At 32.6% G+C, this 27,541-nt stretch overlaps 4 protein-coding genes and 2 long non-coding RNA genes across 6 annotated transcripts; 4 read left to right on the forward strand and 2 right to left on the reverse strand.

Moving 5' to 3' along the window:
• Positions 1-1,339: 1,339 nt before the first annotated feature.
• Positions 1,340-1,621, reverse strand: LOC131052694 (lectin 9-like). The gene has a single exon (XM_057987274.2). It carries the CDS (start codon positions 1,619-1,621, stop codon positions 1,340-1,342), a length of 282 nt encoding a protein of 93 aa, XP_057843257.2.
• Positions 1,622-2,138: 517 nt separating this feature from the next.
• On the forward strand, positions 2,139-8,040 carry LOC131876216 (peroxidase 40-like). Its single transcript, XM_059221070.1, has 5 exons — positions 2,139-2,148; positions 6,379-6,453; positions 6,600-6,745; positions 7,122-7,287; positions 7,451-8,040. Exons 1-5 carry the CDS (start codon positions 2,139-2,141, stop codon positions 7,840-7,842), a joined length of 789 nt encoding a protein of 262 aa, XP_059077053.1. The 3' UTR covers positions 7,843-8,040.
• Positions 8,041-14,829: 6,789 nt separating this feature from the next.
• On the forward strand, positions 14,830-22,527 carry LOC131052672 (uncharacterized). The gene is made up of 3 exons (XM_057987246.2): positions 14,830-14,909; positions 21,482-22,169; positions 22,258-22,527. Exons 2-3 carry the CDS (start codon positions 21,678-21,680, stop codon positions 22,525-22,527), a joined length of 762 nt encoding a protein of 253 aa, XP_057843229.1. The 5' UTR covers positions 14,830-14,909; positions 21,482-21,677.
• Positions 16,653-21,572, forward strand: LOC131876217 (uncharacterized). The gene is made up of 2 exons (XM_059221071.1): positions 16,653-20,659; positions 21,482-21,572. The coding sequence occupies exons 1-2, from the start codon at positions 16,653-16,655 to the stop codon at positions 21,570-21,572; spliced, it is 4,098 nt and encodes a 1,365-aa protein (XP_059077054.1).
• Positions 22,500-26,496, reverse strand: LOC131052673 (uncharacterized). The gene is made up of 2 exons (XR_009107490.2): positions 26,401-26,496; positions 22,500-22,813 (listed from the first exon to the last, which is right to left on the reverse strand). It is a non-coding gene; the product is annotated as an uncharacterized LOC131052673 (long non-coding RNA).
• LOC131052674 (uncharacterized) lies at positions 24,370-27,297 on the forward strand. Its single transcript, XR_009107491.2, has 4 exons — positions 24,370-24,422; positions 24,669-24,733; positions 24,964-25,046; positions 27,104-27,297. It is a non-coding gene; the product is annotated as an uncharacterized LOC131052674 (long non-coding RNA).
• Positions 27,298-27,541: the final 244 nt, after the last annotated feature.

A 27,541-nucleotide genomic window follows, 5' to 3' on the forward strand; every position in this document is an offset into this window, starting at 1 on the left:
TTCTTCTTCAAATAGCCTTTGTTTGTGGATCTCACCTTCAAGTGCATAAACCTAATGTGAAAGCAAGAATGACAAGTAGCGCAAGAATACTCAAACGTGATTGATTCGACAAAGTGATTAGTTGGGATTGAAGAAATTCATCCAATTTATAGACAAATTGGAGAAAAGATCAAATTAGCATGAAGAGATTCGAATGGAAATTGCAAATCAAGAATGTCAATTATGACAAATTATGACAATTTTTGCACTTGCTATGCAAGATTAATTGATTGATAATTTATGACAAAATTATGACACATTTCTATGTCAAAATTGATTGATTGTTAATTATGAGAAATTATGACAAATTGAAATGTCATTCCCAAGAAATTAGGAGAAAAATAGGAGAGAATTGAAATTAGATGAAATAGAAATTAGGAAATTAGAAAAAGAGGAAAATTAGGAATTAAGAAATTGATGAAAATTAGGAAATTAGGAACTAGGAGAAATTAGGTAAATTAATTAATAATTTGTCATTTATTAATTAATTCACAAAAAGAGGAATAATTAGTTAGCCAATTAAATAAACATTTAATTGTGACACAAAGACTTAGGATAAATAAATAATTTATTAATCCTAGAGGAAGAAATGACAAACAAGGTTAAATGATTAAATCACGAAACCCCAGAAGATGAATTAGCAATGCAAGGATGACAATTAGGTCGTGATGTAAGATTGATTTGATGCCGATTCGATCATGATTTTGAATTGATAAATGACCAATGCTGACGAATGATTGAGATTGATTGACAAACTGACCGAGATTGATAAAGAGACCAAATTGATAGGCGCCAATTGACGAGGAACAATGACTAATTGATCCAAATTGACATGATTGAGAAGGACGACGACGATCGATGACAAATCGATAACAAAATTGACAAGAGGACAAGGATCGATGACAAAATAGATTGCAAAATGACAAGATTGAAAATGACCACGATCGATGACAAATCAATCGCAAGATGACAAGATTGATAAGAGGACAAAACCCTAATTAGGATTGACGATGTCCAAAATGATGACAAATGAGCACGCACATTGATGCGACGGGATAAGATCGACCAAAATCATGATTGAACATTGTTGCCGACAAGACCAAATTCGAAGGCGAGACAAATGAAGAATGCAGAAGAATGACTCGATGCTCGCAAATGATAAAGACCAAGTGCGAATCATAGGAGAAATGTTAATATGACGCAAAAACCTAAAATGAGGCAATGCGCCAATGTTAAAGTATCACTCCACAAGTGTTGACCATTTTTAGGTGTCTACAGTGTCGAACTCAACGGCCACAATCTAATTCGATGAATTTCCTGGACTAGAGTTGACAATGTTCAATCTAGTAGGGGCGAGGAAGAAAGTGAGCCCATCCCCACTCGCTCTTTCATCATCCTCTTTAGTGATGAGGAATGGAAAATGGGTAGAAAAAATTGCCACAGCTCCAGAAAAGTTATCCCAGAGAGGAATTGACTCATTATAAATTGCCCATCCAAGGCTCCAGGTCAGGCCAGAGTTTAGTTGATTCCTGGTGAGCCGAATCTCAAAATCAGAAATGGAAGCATCTCCTGTCGCCGTCATATTGGTCTGGGGGGGGAAGTTAAAGGCAATGGTTCCTGCATCTTCCCCATGAATGAAAGAATTTGAAGCACTAATACAGAAGTAGTAAACGGGCTAACTGAATTTTAGGGAGACTAGCCATCTCACCCGGTCTTTTGTGCTAATGGCTAACAAGGCTAATTTAGATGTGCAGGAAGGGTCCTAAAAATGGCCACCACCAACTGGCCAAACTGCCCTTGCCTCTATGATCTATAGATTCATTTTTCTTTTTGTCCAGTGAAATACTTATTATAATCAGTGGACTAAGTAATCAACTAGTTGTGATGGAATATTGAGTTTATGTGCGGTCAACAGATTTGAGTAATGAAAGAGTATGAAACCTTCCTTCAATATTATCGTCTCTCACAAGTTCAATCTTCATGTTAATTACACAGATTTCAAATTGCGCGTTATCTTTGGTCTCTCGTTTCTCTTTATAGAATGATTATACATGAGGCTAAAGACTTGTAACCCTCATTTTTGTTCACGTTTGAGAAAGATGGATGAAGGTATGTTGTTTCACATTTCATGTTTTAGATAGCTTGTTGTTTCACATATAGACTTGTCAGACTATTAAGTAGATCTATGATAAGTAACGAGTTTGGTATAGTTAACGAGTATTGGGGCATTACAAATTCAGACAAAGTTACATTGGCACCTCATACATCATACATTATTCTCTATTGAGGATTTTGTTGGTAAATTTTAAATCATTGAGGTTGCTTTTACAAGGTTTTGGGAAGGACTCTTCTACCTTCTATTCCATTATGAATGCATTGGGAGACACCTTCATGTTTCTTTTATTCTATGTCTTTTTTGATCACTTAACATAGGAATAGGCTAGGTTGACATTGTTGGAGTCACTTTCCAGTTTCAAGACTCATGCATTGGTTCTCCAATCAGCCAAGGGAAAGGGTAAGAAGACACAAAAGCCTAAGACAGATTTCTGCATCAAGCAATGATAGTTCCTCCAAGACTAATATTCTCGAGCCTCGAGTCATATGACCGATTCAACTAATTTATTTGAGTCTCATTTAGATAGTAGTAAGTTCTCATATTGTAGTGGGTAACTATTCACAAATTTTAATTTTGGATTTAGGGACTTGAAATAATTGATGTCACACTAAGGATGTTCTCCTTGTTCTTGACATTTCTACTAATCAATTTTTTTTATTTTTTTTTTATTTTTTAAATCACACTAGGGTTAAGATAGTTGAGTTTTTGTCAAATGATATTATCATTTATGATCTCCATTATCTAGAGGTAGTTATAATTTTAGGAAGAGTTGGTAATGATTTTAGATTACACAAGTTGCATGCTTTTGATTCATCTAGTGGTTTACCATACATTTCCCATGTGTAGATCCATTGAGTGGACTTTGGCATGATTTCTTTTATCATGTTAATTGCAAGTATCTACAAATTTTATGTACATAAGAGATACTATTTGATCTTCCTAAGATTTCATGCATAAAAGATGTTTTTCAAGGTTCTGTTCTTGGAAAACAACATTAAGAGGTATTTCCCAAGTGCAAGTGCCACTATGCTTCTAACTTACTAGAGTTCTTAGAGAAAGGAATTATGTCCTCTCCCACTCCTTCATTTTAAAGAGCCAACTATCTTCTTACATTAATTGATGATTACTCTCATTATGCATGCATGTAGATTCTTAAGTAAAAGAGTGATGTCTTTGCACTTCCAATATATTTACGGTGTTTGTGGAGAAGTAATAAAGTTCTTCTATTCAATAGGCTCACATAGATAATGAGGTGAATATGTAAACTATGCATTTTAAGATTATTACATTAACCATTATATTCATCAACAATTAATACTTTTTTATATTGCTCAATAGAATGGTGTTGACAAACATAATAAATGATCACTCAAGGAAGTGGTCAATTTTATGTTTTAGTTGCATCTTAGAGATCCATTCTCTTGACCTAAGGCATTCAATTATGCTTATTATATTCACATTAGCGTTCCCCACGAGACAATTTTGAATATCATTATAGAGGAGGATTGGTCTAATATCCTTTTTAACATAATTATTTTAAAGTGGGATCAAGCTATAGATGAGGAGTATTCTTTATTAATGTAGAATCATACATGAAAATTAGTTTATCCTATGAAATATATGTTTTTTCCACTTGCATCTAGCTTCACACACTACCACTATAATTACATAGTCCATAGCCAAAGATAAGGAGTTAATATTTTGATACTAGTCATATATGTAGATGATTTGATTCTCACTAGTACTTCATCATTCGTTCTTCAAGATATAGGACATTCGTTGATGGAACACTTTGACATGATAAATATGAGGATTTTATACTTATTTCTTAGACTACAAGTTTTTCACTCTTCTAAGAATATCTCCATTCATTAGAAAGTCTATGTCATTCTTCTACTTCATCATTTCAACATGATTGATTGTAATTCAACTCCTACACAATTAATAAAATGTCACATTGATTGTCACTTACACTACATCTCATGTTGATGTTATCTTGCATAGATAGTTTATAGGTCTAGTCTATTGTATTTGAAATACGCATGCCCTAATATCACTTTTTAATTGATCTTGTCACTCAATTTTCTCATGATCCTCATGAGATCCACTAGAAGGTTGTAAATTACATTTTGAGGTATAATGTATATTAGGGGAACCACACACTTTGTCATTCTATACACAAAATGAACTTCAATGTTAGTAGGTTTCACTGATTTAGATTAGGTAGGAATGTTAACTAATGGAAGTCCACTTTTGGGTTTTTATTTTACCTTGATTGTAGTCTAGTTTCTTGTAAGAAGAAAATCACTATTGCATTATCATCCAGTAAGCTTGAGTATCAAGGTGTTGTTCTTATCAACCATGATATTTTGTGGCTTCAACAGATCATAAAATTTTTTGGTTTGTCACTTGATAGTCCTACACTTCTTTGGTGTGATAACTAAATCTTCATTGATATTATATGCAACCCACTTAAGCATTATAGTATGAAGTACATTGGGATAAACATATTTTATTTGATATCTCATCCATGAAGCCATGATGGTCATCTCTCCTTAGAGCATTACCTATTGAAGAACATGTTGTGGGCATATTCACTAAACTGTTGGCATCACTACATTGCCTATAATTACGATTGATGCATGGGGCGAATAAAGTTTCCCTTGGGGGGTCTACTTGAGTCCTCTTTCTTTCACATTTTACATTTCTCTTTTTGTATATGAATTTTTTGCCATGAGATTTCCTTTCAATTGTTAAATTTTTTTTTTCATTTGTATATGGATACCTCATTAGACCTAGTTGTTAGGACCCATTTTTGTTTTTGATAGATTAGTTTAACTTTTCCCTAAGTTTCACTTAGGGGGTGTTATTATTTAACTTTTACCTAAGTGTAAAAAGAGACCTAAATAATTATTTAGGTCTCTTTTTACACTAGCATACTTAAGCTTGCTTTGGTCATGTACATTTTTGTCTCAAGTCTTTGGATTAGGATATATGTTCTAATATAGTTTAATGCTCACTTACGATTTCACATAGGGTTTCTTATTCTTTACCAATGATGCACCATTGTATATTATATCATTTTTTTTTTTGTATCAATAGAACTTAGACTATTACAACAATTCTACTTAATTATTTATATGATGAATGTTTGATTGCGTGTGGCTTCTTAGAACCGTAGTTTTAAGACATCAACACTAATAGTACAATTCTTTAAAAGATAAGAAAGACTAATTAACTTACAAACACAACTTAGAATCAACATATACTTTAAAAAATATATAATTTACACAATAAAATTTCATGTTTACAACAAACTAACTAATAAAAATTCCCTTACAAATACTATATATTTTATATACCATAAGCAAAAAGAGTTAAAAAACAACCAAAACCTTTTCAAATTTCTTTTTTTTTTTTTAAAATAAGTCGAAAACTTCCAACCACTCAAATACTAAGGAAGAATCTCTTTGGACTATATTTTTTTAATATATAAAATGTCAAGAATAGAACTCGTTAGAAGGCTTTTTCAAAGTCCAAGTCCTAACATGTGCATTCATTGTACTGTTTATTATATTTCCCTAATCTAGAGTATCCTTTAGTACTCGACATCATATTTGCCTAATCTAGACTAACATATAAAGTAAAAAAATAGACTACCTCGTCAGAAAAGACAACAATACATTATGGGAAGCCATGGAAGGAGGTCAGAAAGAACGCTAACTACTTAGCCTCTACGCATGGTTTAGGACTCCAGCTATGATCCTGCATTATCTCAGTACAATAACCAATATGAATCGGTTCATATACTCTGTCAGGAGAGAATATCATAGAAGGACGAGAAGAAAAAGTCCCAAACAAGTCAGATGTAAGACAAAAGGACTTTAAAGTGATGATGAATCTTTGCAGTTAAAAACGCGTCCAGGCAACATGTGTGAGAGACAGGCCTTGACCCACTCTACGTTCATATGTAATTGTGAACATTATAAATAATAGCTCTGTTGGGATATCAAAACATATCTACAACTGATCCATCTGCTTTTTTATTGGGTCCATTTTTCTAAGATAATCTTGGTTTTTATTGCAAACTTTGAGCTGAAGCATGGCTACTACTCCAAGTTTCTTTTCTGTGCTAATGATACTGTTGGGTTTATGAGAAAATGTAAGTGCACAATCTGGTGGGAAGTTTTTAACTCCTGAGTACTATTTGTGGACTTGTCCAGAGGTTGAGGCCATTGTTTTTGATGGAGTGGCAAGAGCTGTAGCTCAAGATCCACGCATGGCTGCCTCTCTTCTGCGCATGCACTTCTTTGACTGCTTCTGCCTCTCTTCTGCGCATGCACTTCCATGACTGCTTTGTTCAAGTAAAAATACTTCCACCCATTTGCATGTTATACTTCCACCCACTTCCACCCACTTCCATAGGTTTCTTATAAATAAGCAGGGGAAAAGAGTGCAGGTCCTAATTTTCAATCCTTACGTGGATTTGAAGTGATAGATTCCATCAAAGCAGAGCTAGAGTTTGCCTGCCCTGGAATTGTTTCATGTTCTGACCTCCTTGCAATTGCAGCTAGAGATTCAGTGGTTTTGGTAACCTCACCATCCTTATTATGATTGATGACATTTTTATTCACAGTCCCATCATTGCTCCGGATTCTAACGAAGTATAAGCAACGAAAATTTCTTCCTTATCAGTATTTTATCTTTAGTTTATGATAGGAATTTGAATTTTGTTACATCACGGAAAAGATATTGAAAGCGAACTTTCTTTCGTTTGTTATCATTTGGTAAGATCATGTGTAAATGTAAATAATCCATTCTAAGTTTTGATTTGTTCAGGTGAACTATCTAAAGCCACACTAATTTCAATAATACAATTCACCTATTAAAGCATGCTGTTAAAACCACAATAAATATGACTAAAATTGCTACTTACATGTACAAAGTTTTGTCTTCTTATTTGCAGACAGGAGGGCCAGCATGGCTGGTACGGTTGGGAAGGAAGGACAGCAGAACTGCAAACCAAAAACTAGCAATTGATAGCTTACCTCCTCCTACCTCAAATGTTTTCACACTCATTGAAAAGTTTAAGAATGTTCGTCTCACTCTAGAAGATATGGCTACACTCTCAGGTATTAGAGATCATCTAGTTTTTACTCCGATTCTATTCATAAGAATTTCTGTTCTGAACTCATAAAACCCTAAGATCTAAGGGGTTAGAAGAGTTTTCGCAAAATGTGTAACCTAGTAATTCATCATCCTGATCTTCAATTAAATTCTGGCTATATATTTCAGGTGCTCATATAATAGGCAAAGCACGGTGTTCCTCATTCAGGGATAGACTTCAGAGTCAGCCAGATCCCACACTTGGAAATCGACTGCTTTCTTCATTGAAGCAACTCTGCGGCTCGAACAACACCAATCCTCTCACTAATCTAGATTTGAAAACTCCTATTACATTTGACAATGGGTACTATAGAAACCTTCCTTCTAGGGAAGGACTTCTGCACTCTGACCAGATACTTTATTCCACTGACGAGAGGACCAAGAACTTGGTTGAATATTACATACAAAACCCAGAGGCGTTCTTCCCTAACTTTAAGGTATCCATGATAAAGATGGGAAATATCCGGCCTCTTCTCGACAAAGATGGTGAAGTACGTCGAAATTGCCGCTTTCCTAATTAATCTCATATGGCTGTTATGAATGGTAATTGTTATTAGTTCCTGCCGCTAGGCAGGATACTTTTGCATTCACCTGGATCAATTTATTTTTTTCAGGTGACCAATCAGCTGTGACGATTTTTAAAAATTTGTGTCATGTTGTATAGTTTAAATATTTATACATATTTAAATAATTTAAATAACATTATTTATTTGCTTTCCTATTGGCTAGCAAGAGCTACAGTAGTAGTAAAAAATATATTTTGAGTTTCTAAATTCTATATAAATTAAACTTGACACGTTCGGCAATTAAAGAGCTACAGTAGTAGTAAAAAAAATATTTTGAGTTTCTAAATTCTATATAAATTAAACTTGACACGTTCGGCAATTTTTTAAATGTGTTTTTTAAAGAATTTTTTCCCTGAGCTATCGTGCATATTAAATGTTTTTAAAGTTGTTTTCCGTGCATATTAAATGTTTTAAGTCGGTTAGTACATATTAAATGTTTTAAGTCGGTTAGTACATATTAAATGTTTTAAGTCGGTTTGTGCAAATTAAATGTTTTAAGTCGGTTAGTACATATTAAATGTTTGCATCACCGATGGAGTAATAGGATGCTTTCTTGTCCATTTTTCTCTGCAACACATTCTCGACTTTCCTCCTCCTTCGTCTGTCTAGTTCTACTTCTTACATTTTCTGTTTCAGGGACTTGTATACATTTTTGACAGTTTCAGGGACATATCAAAGCGCTGGTATTTTATTAGTTTATTAAAATTAATTTGTCTGTTGTAAATTTCCTTTTAATGTACACAAGTGAATTTTCTAATGTTAGTCTGGTTTTTTTGGGTGTGCTTTGTATTTTCCTTTTCCTTTTTAAATTTTTTTTTGTGTCATCGAAATTACTGAGTTGTTTGCTTGTATGTAAAGGTTTTGCAGATAAACCTTTAGGGTTTTGCAGTGATTTGTCAACGCTGGAGCCTTGGATGCATTGTGGGGTGTGTTAAATCTTATTGTCAACCCATGAAGTTCGAACGAGTTAAATCCGGGCAATGTTTATTAGATAGGCTTTATTTTGTTTCTGGTGTCTGTAACTCTTTATACAATGTTTATTTAGAAGAAAAAAATCTTTTGAGTCTTTTTGTCAAAGCTTGAAGACTAAAATTTCCTAATTCTGATAGAAAACAGAATTATCTTTTCGTAAAAAATATTTTAAAAAATTTAAACTCATTTTTTTTGAGGGCTTCCTATAGCTAAAGCTTTTATTAATAGAAATGATTGCCGGCCCTCCACTACATAAAAATCTATTTTGTGCATTCACTCCAGAATATGGGCAGCACAATGTTCTCGACCGAGAATCTGGCAAACAACAAATTTTTAGTTTGCCTCAAAGTCTTCTCTATGATCTGTGACTAGTAATTGCGAGTTAAATCCGGGCAGTGTTTATTAGATAGGCTTTATTTTGTTTCTGGTGTCTGTAACTCTTTATACAATGTTTATTTAGAAAAAAAAAAATCTTTTGAGTCTTTTTGTCAAAGCTTGAAGACTAAAATTTCCTAATTCTGATAGAAAACAGAATTATCTTTTTGTAAAAAATATTTCAAAAAATTTTAACCCATTTTTTTTGAGGGCTTCCTATAGCTAAAGCTTTTATTAATAGAAATGATTGCAGGCCCTCCACTACATAAAAATCTGTTGTGTGCATTCACTCCAGGATATGGGCAGCACAATGTTCTCGACCGAGAATCTGGCAAACAACAAATTTTTAGTTTGCCTCAAAGTCTTCTTTATGATCTGTGACTAGTAATTGTCAACGTGTAAGTTAAACGTCATTCATATGGAAGGGGATTTATTTAAGAGGTGAAACTTGAATTGGGATTAACTGCAATTTAATCTGAATTTTCCCCATTAATTTTCTCCCAAGAACCCTAATTCTTTCACAAACAATACCTGGGTTTTTTACTTTCGTCTTCAAAGGTAGCTTGTATATCTGATTTATCTGGATGCATTTAATTTGTTACACAGACCTACACAAATCCTTGTTGTAGTCATCTGTGTCGTAAATTGTTAGTATTTTTCCATTTACCTCCTAACCCTTCTATCGTAATGTACAATGCGTGTAGAAATGCATATATTCTATTTAAAACAAAATACATACATGTTTGAATTTGAATGCATAAGTTTTTTAATTGCTGAACTCATAACTTCATATACGTGTATTTTTCCTTATAGAGTACCTATGAATTTTTCGAAATAGTACCCTACCCTAACAATTTCAAATCCTATTAAGAAATCCAAAGAGGATGGAGAGGAGAAATATTTACGCCGTTCAACTGAATGGATGGAGAAATTCAATAACATAATATACACCAAATTCCCTTGTAAATGAACTACTTAAAACATATAAATTCTTCAAAATGAAAGAAAAAACAGGAGAGCAGAGTATAAGATGTACTGACCATTTTCTGTCCATAACTCCAATCAGCCACTCCAGAACGTAGAATTCTTGCTGCTGCCTACCTCCATGCCCATTAAAAATGATGCTCCACAGAAAAAAAATACACAAAATACCAAAACAAAAAACTGCAATTCAAACCCAGAAAGCAAATGAAAACATCTGAGTATAGAAAGTAAAAATTACAAACTAAAACTCAGGAAAGAAAGACTCAAAGGCATGGCCACGCCAAAAGAAAAAATTGAACTTACAAAAGAAAATATAAACAATTCTGTAAATATAAACCTACTAGCCATGTGGCCTGAGGCATTAACACATGAATTGAATCCTGTGGGAGAAAAAAATAGGAAATCCAAAATTACACGAGGCATATAGCATATCAATTAGTTACTTAAAAATCTCTGGGCTTGTTTCAGTGTAATTCAGCCTTTGGCTGACAATTTATCATTCCAAAATATGCTGAAATTAGGTATGGCATGTGGAAGACTATTAGCTATTCCCCCTAGTTTTCATGTTAATAGATGGCTGAAAAAAATGTTTAAGTGCTCCAACATTTGAAAACTCATTCTCAAGAAATTAATAATTCTTAAGCCATCTATGGCTGTGACAAACTATTGTGCAATCAACAAAAACATCGAAACAGTAAAATATTAACACTGTACATTTTCTCAATGTTTCTTACATTATTTTTGGCTGTGACAATCTCCTGATCAAAATATATAAAATTAATCAACATTCAAACATTAAGTTCGTAACATTTACTCTATGCTAAATCAATTTTCTTTTCCAGTATTTTTCAGATTTTTTTGCTGCATCATTATCAGTTATTAATTTGGATCTCATTTGGATCTTTTCGACCTCATGTGGGCTTCCACAACCAACAAATGTTGGTAAGATTTGATTTTTTATGTTTATATCATGAGAACAATTTACAAGCTGTTTGTTACAGTTGCACATTTCTACACTGGATTTTCAAACGGTTATGTATGCTTTAAATTTTTTAAATGACTATGTTTGCTTTAAATTTTTAATTTGATATGTATCTACAGGAAAAATTCTAATAGTGCAAGTAGAAACTAATAGTACTGGCAGTGAAACTAATACAAAGAACTGTGTATCTCACAGAACTTCACTTTGAATTCCACCAAAATTCAACCTCGTGATAATTTCCAGTTTATTACTTTGTAGCCTTATGCTTTTAGTGAAGTAATGTAATAAACTTGGCTCTAACAATATAAAACAGTAGCTTATATGTAATGCTATTGAAAATTCAAAATATCTCACGGTTCTTAAAATAGAATGTTAAAGTTATAGTGACAACCTCGGTGATTGCTGATATCGTATAACCTGGTTGTATCTTCTTCAAAAGAAGCTCTTTTGCAACATCATCTGGCAAATCAAAGACTGTTCCTTCAACCTACAAAGATCAATATCGATAGATCGATATACAATGATCAATACTAATAGTTTCTGAATCTTATTTTCATAATTAACTCTGAACACTATCTAATAGAAATAACTAAATGAAAAAAACTACAAACGTAGTTATCTATTCTCTTGAATTGAATTCACAGATGCCAATCGACTTATATTATGGATAGCTAAATACAGTTAGAGACCTGTAATCATGGCTGTCTCAATGCCCCCCTCATCCTCTTGAGCAACAACAGTTCCCAGTGCAATAACAGCTAAATCCTCAATTGTCCATGTCTCAAACTCATATTTCCATGGCATCTATTGAGACGAAAACCAACTTTTGAAGAAATAGCAAGAGAGCTGTACGCATACACGCGCCCAACTGCATGTATTTGTCTTCCCAACTTAAATCTCCTACTTCTTCCCTTGGCCACGTGTTGGTCTTTCTTGACACATGGCATATATTTCCTTTCTATTTGGTTCAATATTTCCAATGTCTGTCTAATTATGAAATATATTATTCTTGATAAAATATATTAATGGACATTTATATTGTTTTGCAATATACTTGAACCTTACATTAGAATGAATTAAAAAAATTAAAGCTATAATTTCAAGAAAATGCAATGAACATAAGGAAAATAAAATTTGTTGGTTTTTTATTACTGCTTACACCTCACGTTCAATATGATTCAATTCTCTGTCTCAAGTAGTTTGGACACAGTATCAGTGAAATGCCTAGCTGCATCTTCATTTGGTATACCCCAGATATCAACTTTGGAATTTACCAATTATTGTAGGAGAAAAAACAGAAAATTGAGTAGTAATTTTTTTTTTTAAAAATTTATGTCATTTAGACTGGATAAAGCATATATGACTGATCGGTTTTTTAATAAAATATCAGTTTTTAGTCAATAGACAGATGTCTTGAATCAACAAAGTGGCCATCGCTAAGTTTATATGAGTTGTCTTCTTTAATCTAGAGTGGCTCATGCCATTTTTTTGACTGCTAATTGGATTAGCCTAAAGTTCATAATTTGTTTCAAAGAATTAATTATTTGATCTACAAAATGAGTGATAAAATGTGATAAGTTCTAATTTTGATTTTACTTATAGTGGTAATAATACAATTTTGCATTTGTTCTTAGATACTTCAAAACAAATCGTATGTTCTTTTTTATTAATTAATATTCCTTATCTTTCTCTTCAAAGGTGCTGCAAAATATGTAACTGTACACGCACATTTGCAAAGAACACAAAGAAAAAGAGATGACCTTCGCTCATTGACATACGCATTCATATTCCTTCTCCATAGAAGATTGCACCTCCAAGGTTACCAGGTATCTATAGTAAACATGTATCTTGTTTTTAGCACTTTTTTTAAAGGTTTTCCTCTATATTCATGACTCCAATTGAGTTTCTAAGTTCTGGAATTCTTTGCAAATTACAATCAAATGGAAGTATGTAACTCTTTGCTTCTACAAATTTCAAATTTATAATATCTAACTTCATCCTCCACTTTCCCTTTTGTTGTTTCAGTACACTAAAAAATATTCCTTCAACCATGTACCAGAAATGCGAGTCTTTTTAATTAAATTAATTTTTCTTTTTATTTACTATTGAACACTTGCTGAAGAAAACTTAGGAATAGACTCATTATAATTAAGGTTTAATTTTTACATTTTTATTTTATATTTTATTTTTTATACAATTAGAATTAATTACTTAATTAATTAAAAAAAAAAAGAAATAAATTAGAATTACATTTTTTATTGTAATTATTTTTGATTGAAATAATAAATTAAATCATAAGTTTAAAAACGTATTCCCCTCTTTATTGTGGCAAGTGGGTTATGTCATTGAGTTTGTACAAAAAAGTAAAAAGCCAGTTTGTAATTCATTGACTTATTTGATTTCACCTCCTCTCTTAAATTAGTAATAATTAGATTTATAAAAAAACATTATTATTTATAATTCAAATTATTTTTTATAGTATTTATTGTAATGGTGATAATTTTGTTTGTAAAGTGATTGGTTCATTTAAAACACACCACGGTTAATAAAAATCTTAATAGAAAAATCTCATGGTTTTAGGTTTTCCAACTTCTAACTTTTTTATCCCTTAAGGAATAATCTAATATATATAGTGACATCATGACTCAATCCACATAATATATATATATTTTGTAACACTCATTTTAAACAATTAAAATTAAATCTTTTCAACTACAAGAGAATTTTTTAATATTAAAAAGGAATTTTAATATATTAAATTAAAATTTGATAACACTAACTTCTCTTCTCTCCCTTCTTGTCCCTCTTTACCTATCTCTCTTTAGCTCTCCCACTCTCTCTATGTGCTTCTATCCCTTTCCCTCTATCCTTTTATCATATTGCCACATATACCTCTATTTCCCCCTCTCCCTCTCCCTCTCCCTTTATACCTATCTATCTCATCCACTCCTTATGTACTCATCTTTCTCTCTACCTTTATCTCTCCCTCTATGTCTACCTCTACCTCTTCCTCTCTATCTGTCTATCTCCTTATCTATGTCTCTCTCTTTTTCAAACAACTGTATTTTGAAATTGATGTTTCATTGTTTCTTGAATTTCAAAAATTACAATGATAAAATCTGGCATCTTAAAGTCCTTATGGCCTTAAATTTTCTTTGCAATTGTGTCATGTATTTGTAAGAAAATTCAATTTTTTCCCCTTATGTTTCCGCTTATCTTTTATAATTTGGGTTTTCCAAGCATTGATAGCATCTAACAATTCTTATACTAACATTCAAACTCCACTTTCAGGCTGGCATTTTATTCACGTAAGTAGATATTTTAGCATAAGAGCTTTGTTTAGGTCAAGAGGGCTTTTGTAATTACCCTGATTTTAGTTCCAAACTTTGTTAGTCTAATTTACCATTCTTAATAATTGTTCATTATTCACAATGCTAGAATAGTGGCAGAACTTGCAAGAAACCAAGTTGATTGGTTTCATAGGTAACCAATTAAATACTATCAAAAAAATCTATTGCATATTTTTTATATGATGGTCTGATTTTCTGTAAAATATTGAAATATTCTATTATTATTCTTCTCAATAATTATGAATACTAATATGTTTCTCCTTTTGTCATCCATAGAAAAGAAAAGTATTAATTACAAATAACAGTAACATTTAAGACAAGGAACAAGTCTACTGGATTATCAAACACCATATTACAAGGTACGCTTTTTCACTCATTTTCTATTCCTTATAGTTAGCAGTCTATAGTTTGCTTTCATGTTCCAAAATCAAATTTTAAGCAAACAACTGTATTTTGAAATTAATGCTTCATTGTTTCTTGAATTTGAAAAATTGCTATCATAAAATCTAGCATGTTAAAGTCCAATATACCTTGATATCAAATCTAGTTACGTAACAATATAAAAAGAAGATTGCTTTCCTGGCAATCATATCCTAGTGGCAGTGTCAATTTTATCAACTAGGAGAAGACATCGCACGTACGGAGAATTCTCATAAAATAAAATAGGAATTATATTATATGAAAAATTAGTTAGCGAACAATAAAAAAAAAAGATCAGTTTGCCTACGATTATATGATTCTAACAATATTGATTTTGTCAACTAGGAGAAGATATCATGAAAAGGAAAACAGTCTCCTAGTAACAAACAAACAAAATTTACAGCTTCTAGCCACATATACATCATACTTACAAGGTCTCATTTGTCTAAGACAACAATTGTGCATTTATCAAAAAAAATGAAGAGATCAAGAGAGCAACTAGACAAACAAAAAATAGAAATTATTGACGTAGACAACTACAAGATTACAAGCAAACCTCAAATTGTCAGCATTGACAATATACTACAAAAAGAAGGTCTATATAGAATAACTGCATTTACATACAATATTGGAGATTGCCTGTTTGACTCATTATCATACCTACTAAACCATCAATACACATCAACACAACTGCGGACGGAACCATTGATTACTTCTTAAGTTGCCTTGCAAAAGGTGAAATAGAAGCAATCAACTCATTTAACCGTGAACTAAATCCTCAAACTCTATATGAATTACACAAAATACAAGATCCCAAGACATACTTTCGAAGAATGCGATTAACAGCAAAACCAACTAGAATTGGCCAAGAGAATGGATTATGGGGAGACATATTTTGTATACAATGGCTATCCAAGTGGCTAAATATACAAATATGTCTTTGGTCAATGTCCATAGGAAAAAAGTACTACCATTCCAACCCATCACCAAATAGACAATCGTATTCCATCCTCTTCCATGATGCAAATCCACTTGCAGGACATTTTGAACCACTTTTAAGATTACAAACACAAAATCTGCAATTCCAACAAACCATAACGCTGAGAGATGTCAAAAAATCTATCAAAACTAATACAAAGGATGAATTAATAAAATTTACAAAAAGGCAAAGGCCAGAAAATAGTAACATGAGCACAAAAAACAAAAGCCCAGGCAATATCAACACAGATACACCTAAAGAATACAACGGACAAAAAACAAACTCCCAGCCAATATTTTCATTGCGCCAATTGAAGAAATTGATTAGAAGTGCCAAAGAACATGAAACAATGGACCTAGTAGAACCACAAAAAGTTGAACATATAGATACAATCCTGAATTCTGAAGATCAACAACAAATGCAAAACAACCATACACCAATATGTTCAAGTTCAAAAAAGAGGAGAACACTATCGCCAATAGAAATTTTCCAAACTGCAATCCTAGACACACCAAAACATGCATGTTCAATTTGCCAACTACTATGTTTCAAAAAAGACATTAGAATTTTCACAGAAAAGAAAAAACATACATACAACAAACTACTCAAATCCAATAATGTTGTATTAACAAATTCAATTTGTTGCAAATGCCATATTGCATTAAAACAATCAATTACACCTAAGTATGCTACACCACATAATATGCGAACAAATAAACCATTGCAGTATGTACAAATATTAACACAACTAGAAGAACGCCTTGTCTCACTTAGAATTGCATTTGCCCAAATTTGGGAACTAGGATACAAAAGATCTCAAATGGGATTAACAGGCTCTATCATCAATGTTCCAGTTAACATGAACATTATACAAAAAGCATTGCCACAATCAGTTAGCAATACATCAACAATTGCTGTATCTCTAAAAAGACGCTTGGAATATAAAAATGCATTCCAAACAGGAATGGTGCGACCAAATATGGTTATGCAAGCTCTTGACCAATTAACAAAAACTACATTGTACATAATGGAAAATGTTGAAATAAACAATGATTGGAAACAAGCTCTACAAAGCAACAGTGAAAATGAAAACAATGTTGAAATTAGTGCAACTGAAATTGAGTCAGAAAGTGACTTAGAACAAGAAAATCCATCTGAAACTTTGATACATGGATTCACTGAGTCTGCATGTATACATAGAATGCAGGATAAAATCATAGAAATTGCACCCACACAAGATAATTACCCTATTGGAATCTTTAAAGACAAATATGCTGAAGAAATGAACTTTCCTACACTTTTCTTCGGCAACCCGCGTGATGATGACATTGTCAAAAGATTTAGCTACCAAAAAATTGCACAATGGGAATTGTCAAATTCACAAAGACATTTCGCATACCATACAACCAACCTATTTTTCAAAACCATCAAAATACTTATACAACAAGTATTGTCTACCATGTCAATTAGAATCCGAAAAGGCCAATTGAAAGGTAGAAAGCTACTAGCAAAAGACGTCAAACATAAACCAAACCTAGAAAAATTGTTGAAATCAGATATTGGCTATGTTGACTTCAAAAGAATAAGAATATCACTTGACTACATACACCAACTAAAGAAAAATGTATTTGCAATGATACGCCAATTAGGACCACCAACTTTTTTCCTCACTTTCACTAGTGCTGAACAAAATTGGAATGCTTTGACAAGCACACTTCAAGAACTCCACAACATGCATCAATCAACATTACAACAACAAGAAGCTTACAACATAAATCAAATAGATAAATTTCAACTCATCAAAAGAGATCCAGTCACTTGTGCACGCTACTATAGACATAGAATAAATGCACTAAAAAAGTTAATAAGTACAGATGACTCTTTCTTTGGAAATGTATTGGACTACTTCTCTGTAACTGAATTCCAAAATCGAGGCAATGAGCATGACCATTTTTTGATATGGGTAAAAGATGCACCAATTTATGGAAAACATAGCAATTCAAGTATTATAGAGTTCGTTGACAAGTACATTACATGTGCAACTGAACACCTAGAACCTAGCATAGCCATACTACACAAGCATCATCATACAAAGCAATGTAGGAGATCAAAAAATGGAGCTTGTAGATACAATTTTCCACTCCCACCAGTACAAAAAACTATGATACTAGAACCACTAATAGAAAAGAACGAAACAATAATATCAATCGCCAACAATATTCTTTCAAAATTGCAAACAACAAACTATAACATTTCATTCACCTTCCAAATGTTCTTAAATGAACTAGACATTACCGAAGATGAGTACATAATTGCTTTGAGGTCTACAATCCATAGACCCACTCTCTTCTTACAAAGGAAGCCATCAGAAACATGGAACAATAGCTTTGGGAGAAAAATCCCACAGCTCTGGAAAGCAAATACAGATGCACAATTTGTGCTTAATGCATATGCTGCAGCAATGTACTATAGCTCATACATGGCAAAAGTTGATAAGTCAATGACACAAGAATTCAAAAGAATATGCAAAGAGCACCAACAAGACAATATTGATGCAATAAAAATGATAAGCAAACTTGGAAACACCTTGCTCAACCTACAACAAATGTCATCACAACAAGCTGCTCACATTGTTCTATCACTTCCATTGAATTATAGCTCAAGAAAATGCATATTTATTGACACACGATCTGACAACAACCGCACATTTATATTGAAACCTGTCGAACTATTAAATAAGGAACCAGATGAGTCAGAAAATGTAATCTGTAACTCTTTAATTGACTACTACATAAAACGACCTCAAGCAATTGCACACATTTGTCTTGCAGAATTCGTCTCAAAGTACAACAAAAAAGGCAACAAAATCAATGCAAAGACTAAACCAAATGTTATACGCTTTATCAATTTCAACAAACATACTGATTTAGAGAATCATTGTAGAGAACAATTACTACTCTACGTGCCTTTCATAATAAACGAACATACATTGAAACAAAATGTCAATACATGGGAAGATGCCTATTTACTTCATGAAAAAACAATTCAAAGAAACCGTACAAAGTTTACATACAATATAAATGCTACATGGGGTGACACTGAAAAAGCTATTCATGAAATTAACTATGAAGACAATAACACTCATACCCAATCCTCCATAGGTCAAACAAGTAAACAAAATGAACAATATGACATGCATGAAGATATGCAAACCGTACATTGCAACAAAATTAATAACATAGCCCCCAATGCATTCAAAATTTCTCAACACCCACAAATTATGGACAACAATGACTATTACAAATTGAGGCAAATGTTAAACAAAGAACAACAAACAATTGTCAAGGACATTATAATGAAAAAATTAAAAAACATCAAAGCTCCATTGCACTTGTTCTTGACAGGAGGAGCTGGAACTGGAAAGACTTTTACTGCAAAGGCCATTTACCAAGCACTTCTTCGCATCTACAATAACTCAATTGACAATGACCCAGAGAAACCAAAGAGCCTAATAACTGCATTCACAAGAAAAGCAGCATACAATATAGGTGGAACAACATTACATTCAACATTTCAAATACCTTTCAACAAGTCAGAATTTGTTCCATTAAACACTAAAACACTAGATGCAATGTCTAAGCATTACTATCAATTACATGTACTTCTTATAGATGAAATATCACTAGTAGGATCAATATTTTTACGCTACATTGACAAACGATTACGTGATATAATGCAAACGCCTACCGTATACTTTGGAAATCTTGATACGATTTTTTGTGGTGACCTTTATCAAGCACAACTTGTACTTGACTCTGTTGTATTTGAAAATGCCCCAACTTCAACAGAACTAATGCCTTACAATTTTTGGAAAGACAACATAAAATGCTACTCATTAAAAACAACAATGCGGCAAAAAGACGCCAAGTTCATCTCAGTCCTCAACAAAATTAGAATAGGTCAACAAACAGATGATGATTTACAGTATCTAAACTACTTTTGCTTCTGCCCACCACCCATTGACCCAACATTCCCTTTTTTATTTTATAGGAGAAAGGACGTTGATATCCATAATAATAATATGCTATCTATCATACCTGGCGAATTAATAGTATTAAATGCAATCGATGAACAAGAGGAAAACAACAATGCGATCTGTCTATATAACCATACAACCGCTCTACCAACTCAAATAAACTTAAAACCAAATATCCTCGTAGAAATCTTCGCAGGAAACTACAACACACAAGACAGCCTGGTAAATGGATCAGATGGAATATTTAAAGCATACACAAAACACCAGGATTTCGATATTATTTGGATAAAATTTAATGACTCAAAAATTGGACAACAGCAAAAGAAAAAACTAGCACATTGCTATGTCCAGCACATTGATAAAGATTGGGTGCCCATACTCAGAGTTGCTAAGCCCATACAGAAAATATTGACAAACACAAAAATTGTTATTCGAAAACAGTTCCCAATACAAATAGCATGTGCACGAACCATACATCGATCACAAGGACTCACAATGCAAGGCCTAGCTTTTGACCCAACTGGCATAAAACAACATGGTTTAACATACACAACACTTTCGCGAACAAGATCTATTGAATCTTTATTTCTTCTCAAACCTCTAAATCCAACAAATTTCAAAGTCAAACAAAAGATATGCCTAGAAATGTCTCGCCTTGAATCAGATGCACAATGGCAATTTGAAAATGAGATCACATGTTCAAATAACACATCACAAATGCTTCTATGCACATTAAACACTCGTAGCTTAAAAGCCCATATAAATGACATTGTCAATGACTATGATATAATGTCATCTGACATCTTGTGTTTACAAGAACTACACATGAATCCCTCTCAAACCAGCAATGTCTTTGAACAGTTTCATAGTCATACTATACATAACATACATGGCATATCAACCTTAACTAAAAAACATTTGTTACTGTCTAGAACAAAAGAACACAAAACAACAAATGTTGAGGCCATAACAGTCACAATACTTCAACCTAACAATGAAATCAATATCTGTAATATTTATGCAAAACCCAATGCTCCAATACTAGAAATTACCACAATCATCAATGAAGTAGTCACATATGCAAACACAGTAAATCCTTTATACATTGTAGGAGATTTCAATATTGGCATGTGCAATAAAAACAAAACTACAAAAATCCTTCTACATCAAATGCAACTACACAAATTGCAATTTCTATTAAACGAAGCACACAGTCTAAACAAACCATTAATAGATCACATTTGGTCCAATTCTGCTGCAAATATATGTTCTATATACAAATCAGAAGCCTATTGGACTGATCACCTTGCTACTTTCATAAATATTCATCATACCCAACACAATAATATCACCTAATACTATAATAAACATGTCACCAACCACAGCCACAACCCGCCCAACTAGCAAACATTATACAAAAAAAATATAGTCTTATATAGTCCAATCCAAAATTATAATTATAATATTATAACACAACTATTTGTACACTTTTTTAGCAGCAAAGCAATGGACCTGAGCACAAGCCCTACAAAACAAGCTCAGTTGAAGCAAGAACAGCCAAAGCAACAACAAACACCAAAAAGGTAAGCACATAGCCTCATTTCTATTCAACAAATATTTATACCCAATTTCCCAGTATTAAAAACATCTGATTTTATTTGCTATAGATCAAAAACAAAAACACAAAATTCTATGTCAATTGAAGATCTGAATGCAAGAAAAGCCGGAAACATGTTTGAAGGTGATGTTCTTGTAGTCTATAAAGCAACACTAGACAAAGTGAACAAAACACGCGAGGTTTTACGTGCAGATCTAACAGATTTGAAGGCAGAAATGACAATTACATTGAATGTACCCAGTAATCTTGTCCAACAATATGAAAACAAGATTATTCCAGGATCAGGAATATCTATAACAGGATTTCAAATCGCTGCAAAAACAGACTATGATCGCGGAGATTGCGATTGTATATTGATTTTAAAAGAATCATCTGTGGTGGAGACCAAACCAAGTATCTGTAAGCAATACAACTTCATTCCAGGTACAACTATCAAACAGTTACTCACAAGCACAAACGAATATGCCACTGGAACAATTGGTGCATTGGTTGTTGCAACAAAGAAAAAAGTTTTCCAATACATGATTGAAATCAAAGATGGCTTCAGCGACATGGACAAGGCAACGGTACGAAACTATCCTCATTCTTCCTCACATAATCTTCTTAATTTTTTACTCTCTTTTCAACAAAACTAATTTTCTTACTGGTAAACAGCTACTATTACATCCAAATTTTGCACACCACTACTTAACAATTGAAGAGAAACTCAAAAGAAATGAAATCCCAGCAATGCTGTTTAGAAACGTTGTTAAAAGAACAGATTTAAAAAACACACTTCGGACAGGTTTATCAACAACTATATGCAGATTGAATGATAAAAGAACAATTGACAGACTCAATGCACTACTACATACAACATTTCAGGTACTTATTTCCACACAATTCTACTCTTCAATTTATAATAATATTTTTTCCTCTTGCTAACAGTTAAACTTATCTTGTAGGTTCATGGGATCTTAAAAGTAATAAATCCTTTTTCCAATCCATTTCATGCATATTGCCCCAAATGCAACTACAAGTTCGACGACTACGGAATGCTTGAAGAAGAAACTACCCATTGCACAATATGTGATAAAGATATCAATTACAAATACTCTCTCCATCTCAGCGCAACTATCACACCTGACAGCAATCAAGCTATCCATTGTTCTATTGAACAACCAATAATCCAACAGCTTCTGCCTGCTCTTGAAAACATGACCTATGAAGACTACATCAAAGATAAATCAGCAATAATATTTATGCTAAGAGACTTTACAATCACAGGTTCTTTCAGATTGAACCAAAACAATACCATCACCGAAGCCAAACACATTGATGAATAGCCGACAATTGCTGCACAAAGGTAAATACAATACTTTTACACCTCTTCTATTTCATATATCTCTATACATTATGACATTTAATATAATACTAATTTTGTGACACCGATCCAAATACAAAATCTGCAGGGACATCATCATCTAAAGCAAAAGAATGATGCATTCTACTCACCATGGCCATATCGTCTTTGAATTATTGTTTTCAAAATTATAATCTAGCCTAGTTTTATATACAAAGAACAGTAAAAAGTCATGTCTTTTGTCTCAATCGAAGAAACATATATGCATAATTACTTTAAAGTCACTAATCGGCTCAAACAACTATTATGTTTTGAATAGTGCTACTATCAACACCTCTATATGTATTTTGCACTTATGTCTTATCAAAACTAAATCATTCCAGCTCTGTTATATCTATCATAATCATTGTTCAATACTTCACATTCCTTGGCACACAATAAGCACCTTATAGGTCACATTATTAGACATTTTGGCTATTTTCTCAGGCTCTCATGTCAATTCATACTTCATGAAGTTTTGCTTTCCCATAAATACTAGCTTACCTATGTGGACAACTATTTCTGTTATTTATAATCTTTGATTACTGTTTAAATTCCTATAGTTTCAATATTTATACAATTTTTTAAAACTTCAAGATTCTTTATCCACAAATAATAATATTCAAAACAAAAATAAAAAGCTATTTCTTTTTGCATTGTACAAAAGACATTTGAACACAACTATCATGTTTCATAATACTTCTTAACCAATTTTATTCATGTATTCATATAAAAAATCTTACCATGGTATACATTTTATAATAAGTCTATATCCATGCATTTTTTTCATTGCATACTAGATGCACATATCATAAATTGCTATGTCTTTTCCTTTTACAATTCTTCTCACCTGCATTCACTACCCACAATATTACTTGCATTTACAAGTATACAATAAATAAATTATTCAACTTAATAAAACCCTTGCAACAATCCATTGTCTTTCAATTTTGTCAAAATAAATCATATTTCTTCCTACTGCATTGTTAATCTGTATCAACAACAAAGCAACATTTTGGGTTTAAGCAATTGCGAGCAATATATAGAGATTTGTGCACTCTATTCAATTAGTTGCCCTACAGCAAGGAGCAGGAGAAATAAGTACTTTCAGCAACCAACTGATCTTCCTAATCTTCCAGTATCTATACAAAAACAACTTCAAGCAAACTATATGCAAGTGAGTTTACAAACACAAAACATAACCACCTTTCTTATAATAGCTTTCCTTCTGTTTGTATCACCTCTGATCAGTTAGTTTGCATGTCTAAAGCCCAGGAATGTCTCAAGAATATGGTTCACATGATTCATGCTTCAACATCTGACCAAACTGAGTTTTCTGAACCTGTGTTAATCCAACAAAAACTGGAAATCAACACCAAACAGGCGGATCCATCAGCTCAAGCAACTGAATCATCATACAACTACGACTGGACTCAGGGTCAGGTTTCCCTTTGTTTTTGTTTTATGGATTTTTGTTGCAATGTTTGATTGCAAGGAATTTGCCAATGGAAATTATAAGTTCTTGTCATTTATCAAGTAACGTTGTTGCCGTTCTCTTTTCAAATTCAAAGCAATATTGCTCTCAATTTCATTATAATACCACAAACAAACAATATCCCATGTCTTGCAAATGCATACTGAAATTATTCAGAACTTCTTTGAACCTAAATTGTTTCCTCTGCAGATATTTTCAAATGACACTAATAGGAATATAGCACAATGGAAGTGTGCGAGTTGCATGTTGTACTGGTAAGACCATTTGTCAAGCACTTAAACAACTAATGCATTGTACTATGTGCATAAATCGTCTATGTGGGATTGGGTCTTTTATGTAATCAATCTTTGCATTCGTTATAGCGCACAAGCCATTCATGGCTGAACACCATTTCATTGGCTATCACATATTGACTGTTTATAGTTAAACAACATTTTGTTGGCTAAATTGTATTGGATTATAATCATTGGATGCCATATCGCAGGCTACAATTCTTGGTCAATATGCGAATTTTCCAATGCCAATGCGACATTCAGCCATATGGATAATGCAAACACCAGCCCAAAGGTATAGTTTACAGGAACCGTATCAATGTATTGTTCATTTTATTCTTTGAAAAACTAGAGAGTAAGGCTAAATGGCGATCTCCTTGAAATTGATAAATCTATTTTCTTTAGTTTTCCTTGGATTAAGGCCAATGGCTGTTGATTTTCATTTATTATATTAATGATTTGATTTTGCTATTTTGGGCTAACTGTCACTTGGGGGAAACATTATTATCGCTCTGTTTGGTGTCTTTAAGTCTGTATACCGTATTTGAAAGCTGGTAGGATATAGAGTTTAACGTATTTCATTTCTGTTTAAGGTGTTATGGGTGTTGTCAAAGTTAATAGTTTTTCTCTCTCACTAAAGCATGTCTATGTATACTACTCATATTTGCTTGGTCAGAAATCCTTTGGCTGCACACACACATATTGGTATGTCAATTGTCTATGATTATCTAGACTCTAGAGACTGGTAGCAACTGATTTAATAGCCTTTGTGTTCCACAACTTTAATTATTCACTTGATAGGGCTATATATAATCACAACGCACATCTATGCATGCTTGTGTTTCATCGTGAGCATATATTAATAGATGCCCATCATTTTGTATGTGTGTTCTAGTGAAAAGGATGCAAATGTGCCCATATGCATTTTCTGTCTTCTCAGCCTTTAACATAATGTAGAATCATTCTTGGAACCAGTCTAGAAAGCTGAGACTCAGGAGACTCAGAATAATTCACAGTTCACTATTACATGACCCACTCAATTTAATTTAACAATTCTGTAAATATAAACCTACTAGCCATGTGGCCTGAGGCATTAACACATGAATTGAATCCTGTGGGAGAAAAAAATAGGAAATCCAAAATTACACGAGGCATATAGCATATCAATTAGTTACTTAAAAATCTCTGGGCTTGTTTCAGTGTAATTCAGCCTTTGGCTGACAATTTATCATTCCAAAATATGCTGAAATTAGGTATGGCATGTGTGCAATTTTTTCTATAAGTTACAGCTACCCACCCTTCAAACGGTTATGTATGCTTTAAATTTTTTAAATGACTATGTTTGCTTTAAATTTTTAATTCGATATGTATCTACAAGAAAAATTCTAATAGTGCAAGTAGAAACTAATAGTACTGGCAGTGAAACTAATACAAAGAACTGTGTATCTCACAGAACTTCACTTTGAATTGCACCAAAATTCAACCTCGTGATAATTTCCAGTTTATTACTTTGTAGCCTTATGCTTTTAGTGAAGTAATGTAATAAACTTGGCTCTAACAATATAAAACAGTAGCTTATATGTAATGCTATTGAAAATTCAAAATATCTCACGGTTCTTAAAATAGAATGTTAAAGTTATAGTGACAACCTCGGTGATTGCTGATATCGTATAACCTGGTTGTATCTTCTTCAAAAGAAGCTCTTTTGCAACATCATCTGGCAAATCAAAGACTGTTCCTTCAACCTACAAAGATCAATATCGATAGATCGATATACAATGATCAATACTAATAGTTTCAGCACTCCACTCTTGGACAGAAGCATAATATATAACTTAAAAAATATTCCCTTTAAAGAGACGGTAAGTACTGAGTAACCTATTTATAATTGCAAAAATGACAAAATACGATGCAACCGAGTTTCAATATAAAAAATATTGAAACTATATTTTGAAATCACCAAGGTTTAAGTTTAATGCTTCATTGTGTTGACGTGCAAAATCCTCTTTGCAACATAACTTGAATTTCATTACTGTATATGTATTCTATCAATTGTTTGAGATAATCTTTTACAATATTTTATCTGTTTCATAGCTGTACTCAGTGTTTAAGTTTTAAGTCTTAATTTGGTCTCTATGCAAAATCAATTCCCAGCAAAGTTAGTTGCAGAATCAGTACAGTGTTCAATTTTGAAAGCTGGTAGCTTCTAGGGTTTACGAAAATGTGGTTATGGCGATTGGGACAGGGATATAGTTCTTCATTCTACACTGTATTTTCCTCTTAACTATGCTAGTATTAAGTAAACCTAAATAATTGTCATCCTTGAAATATTGAGCATTGATTTTCTGACAGGTAAATGGCTGTGCTGGAAACATCAGGAGAACACTTGCAGAAACAGTACTCTCTGCTGGTCCTCAGCTTGTTCCTCTGTCTCTCACTAGTCCTTGTCTTCAGAATCAAAAGATCCACATAGGGGATGCAAAAGTTCATGTACGCAGTCCATCAGAAAAAGATGATCAGATGAATTGTATTTCTTGAGAATTTGAAATACAGACAATGGATCATTTCGTGCTTACAAGTTTCCCTTTTTCTTTGTATGTCACAGTCTATTATAGGATTTTGAACTGGAACATTGGATATAGTTTCACGTGTTACAAAAGCTATAATTTATACACAATAATGTTAATATGTAATTTAGAATATATATCTTAATTTTATTTATTGATTTTTTTAATTTTAATATTCAATTGTATTACATTGCATTGAAGATATATTATCACAGAATATAAA

The sequence above is a fragment of the Cryptomeria japonica genome, chromosome 5, assembly GCF_030272615.1.
Source record: "Cryptomeria japonica chromosome 5, Sugi_1.0, whole genome shotgun sequence".
Classification (NCBI taxonomy): domain Eukaryota; kingdom Viridiplantae; phylum Streptophyta; class Pinopsida; order Cupressales; family Cupressaceae; genus Cryptomeria; species Cryptomeria japonica.

What these genes read in the sequence shown, in the direction of transcription:
- LOC131052694 (XM_057987274.2), bottom strand. Translation starts at nt 1,621, where the DNA reads ATGACGGCGACAGGAGATGCTTCCATTTCTGATTTTGAGATTCGGCTC.
- LOC131876216 (XM_059221070.1), top strand. An exon ending in CATGGCTGCCTCTCTTCTGC is followed by an intron (nt 6,454 to 6,599) that starts GCATGCACTTCT and finishes ATAAATAAGCAG; the next exon opens with GGGAAAAGAGTGCAGGTCCT. An exon ending in AGATATGGCTACACTCTCAG is followed by an intron (nt 7,288 to 7,450) that starts GTATTAGAGATC and finishes TATATATTTCAG; the next exon opens with GTGCTCATATAATAGGCAAA.
- LOC131876217 (XM_059221071.1), top strand. Translation starts at nt 16,653, where the DNA reads ATGCGAACAAATAAACCATTGCAGTATGTACAAATATTAACACAACTA. An exon ending in CTTGAATCAGATGCACAATG is followed by an intron (nt 20,660 to 21,481) that starts GCAATTTGAAAA and finishes ACACTTTTTTAG; the next exon opens with CAGCAAAGCAATGGACCTGA.
- LOC131052672 (XM_057987246.2), top strand. Translation starts at nt 21,678, where the DNA reads ATGTCAATTGAAGATCTGAATGCAAGAAAAGCCGGAAACATGTTTGAA. An exon ending in GCGACATGGACAAGGCAACG is followed by an intron (nt 22,170 to 22,257) that starts GTACGAAACTAT and finishes ACTGGTAAACAG; the next exon opens with CTACTATTACATCCAAATTT.